At 33.1% G+C, this 8,926-nt stretch overlaps 1 protein-coding gene across 3 annotated transcripts; it reads left to right on the top strand.

Annotated features, from left to right (window-relative positions):
• The first annotated feature begins 675 nt into the window (after window positions 1–675).
• On the top strand, window positions 676–4,749 carry LOC129880321 (uncharacterized). Of its 3 annotated transcripts, none has more exons than XM_055954299.1 (9): window positions 676–697; window positions 1,869–2,436; window positions 2,600–2,701; window positions 2,792–2,873; window positions 2,997–3,016; window positions 3,115–3,175; window positions 3,450–3,523; window positions 4,010–4,114; window positions 4,407–4,749. In XM_055954299.1, exons 2-9 carry the CDS (start codon window positions 1,900–1,902, stop codon window positions 4,467–4,469), a joined length of 1,044 nt encoding a protein of 347 aa, XP_055810274.1. In that variant the 5' UTR covers window positions 676–697; window positions 1,869–1,899; the 3' UTR covers window positions 4,470–4,749. The 3 variants fall into 3 exon arrangements, with proteins under 3 accessions (XP_055810274.1, XP_055810275.1, XP_055810276.1); XM_055954300.1 differs by lacking the exon at window positions 676–697 and adding an exon at window positions 1,321–1,410; XM_055954301.1 differs by lacking the exon at window positions 676–697 and adding an exon at window positions 1,475–1,498.
• Window positions 4,750–8,926: the final 4,177 nt, after the last annotated feature.

The raw sequence follows: 8,926 nt of genomic DNA, 5'->3' as shown, positions 1-8,926 counted from the left end.
CTTCCACATCAGAGTGGTTAATGAGAACAAGACTAGATTTTGAAAATAAATGGATCGAGACAAGGAGCTTTAGAGACTTGTTCCCAGATTTATTTGTTATAGCCTCAGACCAATATAAATCAGTTGTCGATATGTGGACACAACAAGGGTGGGACCTTAGATTCAGAAGAATGTTGAATGATTGGGAGATACCTAGAATTGTGAAACTGTTTAACCAATTTGAGAGTTTTCAAGGATTACAAGAAGATACAAATTGCCTATGGTGGAGTAGACATGTAAGTGAAGCATATAAGGTCAACTCAAGGTATAGAATTTTGAGCCAGGTAGAGCCACATATTACTAGCTGGCCTTGGAAGCATATTTGGAAGACTAAGATGCTTTATAAAGTATTTTGTTTCACCTGGCTTCTAGCTAAAGAAGTAGTTTTGACACATGAAAATTTGATCAAAAGGAATATTGCTCTCTGCTTTAGATGTTTTCTTTGTGAAAAGAAAACTGAGACAGTAAACCATTTGTTCCTACACTGCAGTATTACAGATCAACTATGAAAGATTTTCATCAATCTCAAAGACATAGTCTGGACAATGCAAAACAAAATTGCTGACACTCTTTTTAGCTGGAAGGAAGCAGGAGCGGATGCTGGAAACATAGAAAGATGAAGGATCATCCCATCATGTATTTGGTGGACTATTTGAGAGTAAGGAAATTATAGATGTTTTGAGGATAGAGGGAGTTTAGTACAGGATATTAAGCTAAAATGCATTTTGTTTTTATGTTTTTGGTGCACTAAACTGTTTTCGAGTGATACTTAATCAATCCTAGATATCCTAGGATTTTAATCTGGTATATTCTGTATCTATTACATTTGTAAATTGGCTTTTTCAATCCTATCTAAATACTGATTTTAATACAAAGTTACCTTAATAAAAAAAGACATAAATATATATAAATTGTTATACGTTACATAACAATAAAAATGTTTAAATCTCTCTTATTGATTATAGTTTTAATTTTTTTTAATAGAATTAATTGTTAAATGAACTATCAAAATTATTATACCAGTGTTTTAAAATAAAATAAGACTTCACTTCATTGAATATACCAATTAGAGTATTATTATTTTTCTAATATAATATTTCGTAATACTTTAAATTACAAAAATTTATATTATAATGATTATTACCTTTAAAAGATATTTAAAATTAAAATATTTAAATTTAATTAATTGATAATTTAATTAATTTGAGCTTGAAATGTTTAATAAAACATCTCAGCAATCTTACAAAGTCAATATTAAAATTTCAAAAATATGTGCATAGTAATTAGTAAAACGTTAGCAACAAACTATACCAATAAATACATATTTTTTTTATATTCTACTTAGGGTTTCTTCCCAAGTGTGCTATTGCGGTATGTATCTCCTTCATCTTTTTTCTGCTCAGTGCTTTTGGTTCTTCGTTTAATCGGTCGAATTTATTCCTTTTTTTGTGCATCTTCGGTATGTTGAGCTTCCTTTTTCGAACTGAATTTGGGGGGTTTTGGCTTATCTTTTAGGGTTGAGCCGCCCTTGGTGTGTATTGATTCTCATGGAAACTGTTGCTTATAAATTTCTCAAATTAAAATGATAAAAGGAATACATTGTAGGGGATGCAGAGTATTTGAAGCTAAATTTGATTAGTTTAAACGAATAAACCCTTAATTATGCAGCTGCTCTAGTCTACACAAAGTAATTTATGTTTATGTCTATCTAGGTTGTGTTTTTGTGTGCTGTTTCTTTTTCTTCTTGTAAGAAATCTTGTGGTTAATTAAGATTTCAAGTTGCAGAATGAGCATATAGATGAAATTGACCCTAATTTCTCATGCTGCAGCTTAAGCTGTGTAAACGTAGGATTGAACATTATGGCTGAAGAATTGCAGTCGGTTTCAGTAGCTGGAAATTTTTTTAGGAAAAGAAAGATGGAGCACAGGAAGAAAGGAGGTAAGGGAAAGAAGAAGCAAAAGGGTGTGTCATTTAGTGAAAAAAGAGTAAAAATAGACAACAAAATGAAGAAGCTTTTCGAGAAGAGAGCAAGAGACTATAACTCCGATAATGAGGATGATAATGATGTGGAGCCTGCCCCTGTAACTAGAGCTAAACGCACATCATATGGTAAAGAGAAACCCAAATCTTATGGTAAAGAGAAGCCTAAATCATATGGTAAAGAGAAACCCACATCATATAGTAGAAATAAATCCACATCATATCGTAAAGAGGAGGAGGGTTTTGACGAGGAATGGGCAGATGATGGAGAAGAGGATGTCAATGAGGAAATTGAGATATCCGAAGATGAAGATGGGGAAGTTCAGCCTGGAATTACTAAGTTCATAGATGGTTGTAACGCATTCAGATTGGCGTTCAAGAAGATACTAAAGAAGTCTGCTTCTGATGATATACTGGTGAGCGACCTGCTTTCTACCCCTTTCAATGCATGTATTCAATTACTAGTATGTAAGCTAGATTCTAATGAACTTATACAATAAAAGCTCTTACTAACTGCAGATAGGAAGTGTTAGGAGAAACTTATGGTAAATATGTGGGTTTGATGAACCTAACCTGCAGGGCCCTGTCTTATCAGCACACAAGAAGCTTGTTGCGGAGAAGCTTGCTGAAGAAGATGTAGACCGAAAGGTTAAGGGGGAGGCAAAAAAGGAAAAACACTTGGTAATTCTGTCTGGTTTCATTTAATTGCTAAGTTTCTTTTTTTTAGTGTATGGATGGGTCTTGTTCTAAACTTTGACATCTGTGTAAAAGATAAGAGAGAAGGGACATGTGAAACCTGAAAATTTCTTGGACTCCTATGAAAAGTCTCTGATAGGAGTTGCAACAAAGGGAGGTAATCAACTTCTTCTTCTTGTTTCGGAATTTATATTAGTATTACAAATGCATGAATAACCTTTCTATGAGACCCTCTAACTAACTTGGTCCTTGATTTTTATGGGCTTTATGGGACTATCAGTTGTCAAGTTATTCAATGCTGTAAGTTGCCGTACACATTTCAAATTTAATGCTTCTGTTTTATAAAAGGTTTTTTGCTACTTTCAGCGAGCTCAAATTTATCTGTGTATGTGATACAGGTTAACAAAGCACAACATGCTCAAAAAGGCTTAAATCCCTCAAGGGCAAAAGATGAGAAAGGTAAGGGCAGAATACTGATACATGGATTATATGATTAGTTCTCAATTTTCTTTATAAAAAATGATTGTTTCTTAAAAAAACTGAGAACTCTGCACATGCCGTTTCACTGTTCACATGATAGAAGTAAGAATGGAACCAACTGCAAGTTTTCATCTTTAAAACTGCAATTGATAACAAATTCTTGATAATTCAATTGGGAATAGTTTGGAAAAAATTAACCTTAAGAGCTGTTATTTTGTATCCAATACAATAACTTCTATTTTCTGATGTACAGCAATAAAGAAGCGGCGAAGAGAAGTCTTTTTCTCTGAATTGGGCAAGACACCATCACAAACAACTGTATCAAAGGTCAATTTTTTTTCTCTCTCTTAGAATTATGAACATTTGGGAAATTTTCTCTCATTATTTTGTAATATCTTTTCGTATAGTAATCTTGTCTTGGGCCATCATTTTCTTTTGTTCTTTGAGTCTGGTGGAGGGGAAGGGATGAGCCAAAATGACTTGTATCAAAAAAAAGTATTTTCATGCCGTCTATAGTTCGTTCTTTATTTATATTTAATATAATTTTTTTCATTGTTACATTTGCTTCACATTTGGATGAGTTTCTCATAAATCAAAGATTCATCAAATAATGTTATATATTGTGATGCTTCATTACAATTACCAATCATTTTGTGAGTAGGAAGGAAGAAACAACTTGAACATGGGGGACTTGATATTTTTCAAGTTCTTGTCCAAAAAAAGAACTTTTTCAAGATTCACCCTATGCAGGCCAGTCATTTTCATTCAGGTTATTGCCTTTTGTCCCTTATTCTGTAGTTTAATTTCATGCAGGCTGGTGCATCCAATTCTTTGGAAGATGAAGGTCCCTCGTGGGCTCCTCTACGTGATAATTACATGCTGACTAATCCCAAGTTAAAGGACTGGGATAAGAATCCGGTAAGGATAACTTACTCCTAAGATTCTGAATTTATGAGACACCATGCTTTCGAATTTGACACGACATAGGAGAAGCTCCTGTTTATGAATCATTATATTATTATATTAAGAAGGGGGGGGGGGGTCCAACATATTAATATATAGTGAAGTGTTCTCCTAGATTTAAAACTTTTTTTCATACTCACAATTCTTATTAGTTAATAATCCTAATGATTGGACCTTTATGCTTATTAGGGGTGGTAGGATAATCTCCCTCTTTGCGAATGATCAATGTCATCTGATGTTCATGCAGGACACAACTGTTGAAGACGATGCGAGGATGGCAGCTGATTCAGATTCATCTGATGATGAATAAGTTCACTGAAATTTTGATGTTCAATCCTGCTTCAGGCATATTGAGGTTCCATACACATATCTTCAATGCAGGGAAGTGGATGCCTAGGCATAGTCAAATTAATGCTGGAGCAACTTTCTGACTGTATAGAGATCATCCTGTTGTTAGCTGATGTTTTTTTGTAATCCTCTTTTAAGATATGAGTTTTGAGATACTATTTTTGAGTTCTCTTCATTTTTTATCCATTATTCGTGCTAACGGGGTTACTTAATGGTGTTCGAAATATCCCAGCATTACACTAGTTGATTCTCCCTATGAGCCTGTGTTATCAAGATAGTTTTTCCATAGATAATTTAGCTTTAGAAAGTTGGTTTAATGTCTTGCAACCTGAATATTCATCAACTATCTTATTTTTTTCTCAAGAGTAATCCATATTACTATATCTCTAGAGTCAAAATGTGTATATGTGCTCTTGTATGTGCAGCCTTGAAAATGGGCTTGACTTTTTAATATGATTTGGTTACATGGAAGTAGCCAAGTAGAAGTATTAAATCTCTGTGGACTATAAGCCTAAATAGAACAGTGAGTTACATATGGGCAACATAAAAATAAAATATGCTTTTTTACCTCTCTTTTTTGCTTTCCTCTCATGCTTTCATGCTAAGGTACTTGAAGTAGAAGCTTTCCCAATTTCTAATTTTTATGTAAGTCCAATGAATTAATAGTACTTTAATTACACACAATAAAAAGGACAGCCCGGTGCACTAAGGCTCTCGCTATGCGCAGGGTCTGGGGAAGGGCCTGACCACAAGGGTCTATTGTACGCAGCCTTATCTTGCATTTTTGTCAGAGGCTGTTTTCAAGGCTTGAACCCTGACCTCCTGGTCACATGGCAGTAACTTTATCAATTACACACAATCATTGGAAATATTTTACTAATTCACACTTGTGAGACTTCACTCAATAAATGCAACAAAAAGAATATGTTAGTACTATATCTCATATTCTAAAAGTGTGACCCCTTTAAGTGGCTATCAATACTTTCCAAAAAAAAAAAGAATTATGTGAAAGGTGTTTTCTTATGGTGATAATTTGGAATGGTCCAAAAATAAATATGCCAAACGTAAAAAGCAACATAATTATTGACCTTCATTTTATTTTTTCTTTCAGAAGTGTTCCTTTATATATCAGCATTAAGGTTTCCAAATACTCAAGTAGAAATTCCATGGAGCAAACATTTTCTATCCTTTTCATTGACACTTAGTTGGTCCCCCTCACTAAGTTGATATCAATGGCTAAGAAATCATTGATAAGTAGAAAATTCTTGAACCAACACCATTTTCACTTTCTTTTTTTTTTTTACTCTTAACTTCTTATAAAATGAAGACTCCTTGAAAGTAGCACCAATAGAATATATTTTTTTCAAGCACTAATAAATTTGAATATGTGAAAAATTACTATTTACCTAAATAGTCGACCGGATTTACTTTTCCTAACCCGTCATACATAGATTATACATTGATATACATATAAATTATACATATATATATATATATAATTTATCTCTATTGGTTGTTTTTAGTTTAAGCTACTGGGTATACGTGCTTGCTATTTAGATTAATTCTTCTTTTATATTTTTTTATTAAAACAACAAGGAATGCCAATCACAATTATCATTGAAGAGCTAGTAAAATCTCAATAACTATTTTATCAGGTTTGTATGTTTTTTTCATTTGAATAATTGTGGTTAGGTACTTCATATACTTTCTAAATGTGTTAACTTTTAAATTAAAAAAAGTAATACAAAGGGTTAAGAAGCTAACTCTAAGAAAATTAATCTGGATGATATGCTTTGTGATAATTAAAGGTGGTATAATTTTAGGAAGCAGCCATTTTTCATATAGAAAATTTCAACAGAAGTGTCCTAACAGTTATGAACAGAAGATTAACAAAATAAATAAAGACAGACCCAAAATAAGGATAGAAAAAATGGATTTTTTTCCACAATTGTTTTTTTTTTCTTTCAATTTGTTCTACATTGTACCAAAAAATGAGGAAATAAATTATAAATTAATTCGAATTTGGATCTTGACAGATTGATTTTAAATAGGCGGAATGATTTCTTCTAGCGTATTGTAGCGCGTCTCATTCAGAATTTAAAGGTCATTCTCACTTTCCTCCTTAATTTTCACTAGCTAAATGGCTTGTGACAAATCATGATGCCAACATTTTGAGACTATTTTTCCTTTCTAGAAAGAAAGAAAAGGCATTGGTTAAAAGTAAACCACCAAAGGTTATTACGTAATGAATAAGACTCGTCGCACCTTTAATCAAATGTTCGTGGGTTCAAGCCCTATGAGTGGAATCGTTTTTTCTTTAATAGATCTTATTCGAATTAGTCGAAATTCTAAAATGAGTCGTTTGGTAGCTAGTAAAGATGTGACTTGTCTATGTATTCATTTCTGTATAAGTTAAACAATATTTGATAGCTAATTAAAAAGTAAGTTATTTATGTATGAAATAAATACGACATTTTGTTTGCAATTTAAAAATCCACATAACTAATACATGTTTAAGTTATGAGGGAATTAACGTATTATCCTATGTGAGGTAGAAGATTCAATAGCTAATACATGTATAACTAATACATACACAATTAATATTTATATTAATAATACATACATAATTCTAACCAGCTACCAAATGACTCGTGACATTACATCAAGTTTTACTCGTTCAAGTTGGGTGTTCCAAGAAGACATCAAATATGGTTGAAACTAACTACTCCAATACTTATCCTTCTTGTATATGCTAGCCTTTGTCCAGGTCCAGAACAAATTGAATTTTCTGGAAAGTGGGTCCAAATTTCTAATCCAATCAATAAAAAAGACAAAAATGAGAGGTCCAAATCATGAAAAATTGGACCATTTGGTGAAAGGGCCCAATTTGAGACAATCTTCCACGTGTGTTTGGGGGGGGGGTATTGATGAGGATGTTTTGAGTTTACGTAAATAGCCACTTTGATTATTGACTTTAGTGATGTCAACTTCTTTGCACAAATAAATCCCATTTTCATTTTGGTCACCAATTCAATCATAAAAAGTGAAAAAGAAAGAGAGATTATTAGGTAAAAGCTTTATGTCAAAAATCAAAATTTAGGTACATGACCTAAAGTTTTTATCATGGTGTATGCATGAGTAGAGTGGCCTTAGATGGATGAAGGGACCACTTGGGTCAAATCTCCAAATAAAGACGGTCATAATAATAATAATAACAAGGGTGGTTAAGTTAGTGCAACACGTGGTATTCTGTAAGAGAGGCCAATGACTGATTCCTCTAATCAACGCTTTCTCAATAGAGTTTGTCACACCTGATTTGCCTAGTGCGATTTACATCTCCTATGTAGTTTAAGAATTATTCCTTGACGTTCCGACACTGGACAAGCGTCATCTTCCATACATGGTATTACGATTTTGCGGAGACTTGTTTTTTAGTAAATAGTCGCCCTGGCCTGGTCACTGCGACCCCCTTTGTGAGGAGGCACCCCTTTTCCAGAAGTTACGAAATTATTTTGCCGAGTTCCTTAGAGAGAGTTGTCTCGCACCCCTAGGTATTCTCTACCTACCCACCTTTGTCGGTTTCGAGTACAATTACCCTCTTGTTTAAAGTTGTTCAAGTTTTTTCTAGGAGTATGACATGGGTTACTTCAGCATCGTAGCACTTGATACTCGAACATTGGCTCGAAGCATTTTTCCTACCCCTTTTTACCCTGAAAAAGCAAGGACACCTTACGTTCTTGAACCAATAACCATCTTTCGGCTAACCTATCCTCCTCTGTCCCTCGAGATTAATAAGGGGTAGTAAAAAAATATTCACCTGTTATCCATCGACTACGCCTTTTGGCCTGATCTTAGGTCCTGACTCACTCTCCATGGACGAACCTTGCGGAGGAGCCCTTAAATTTTTGAGACATTGAATTTTCACCAATATTTGCGTTACATAAGCGGATTTATTCAGTGTGTACCATAACAGAAAAAGAACATGTCTCATTCAATTTACTAGATTTAAAATCTATTACTTATATAGTGATTAAATCTAAGTTATTAATTTCGAATGAAGCCATAGCTAGCATGCTCACTAGATAAATGGACCGCCCCTAGTTTTCTTTTTTATTTTTCATTTCAACTCTAATTAAACAATTAAGTTGATAAATTATTTATTTAACAGTAACTTCAAATTTCATCCTCCATTCAAAAATCATTTGTTCATGAAAAAGAATTTTAAACTATTGAAAAGACAAATCGGTTATATAGGACGTTAAAATTGATAATGTAGGTGGACATGATTTCACTCTTGCAAAAATCTTAAATTATTCTCTTGAAGTTCATTTTCTTCATTATAAATGATCCACTTGCGTCGAAATAACTTAGATCAATAAGGAAATTTTAATTTATTGAATCTCTCAATACAATCAAATA

This window comes from Solanum dulcamara, chromosome 2 (genome assembly GCF_947179165.1).
Source record: "Solanum dulcamara chromosome 2, daSolDulc1.2, whole genome shotgun sequence".
Taxonomy (NCBI): domain Eukaryota; kingdom Viridiplantae; phylum Streptophyta; class Magnoliopsida; order Solanales; family Solanaceae; genus Solanum; species Solanum dulcamara.
The sequence above is the reverse complement of the archived record's forward strand: the minus strand, read 5'-3'. Positions and strand labels throughout refer to the sequence as shown.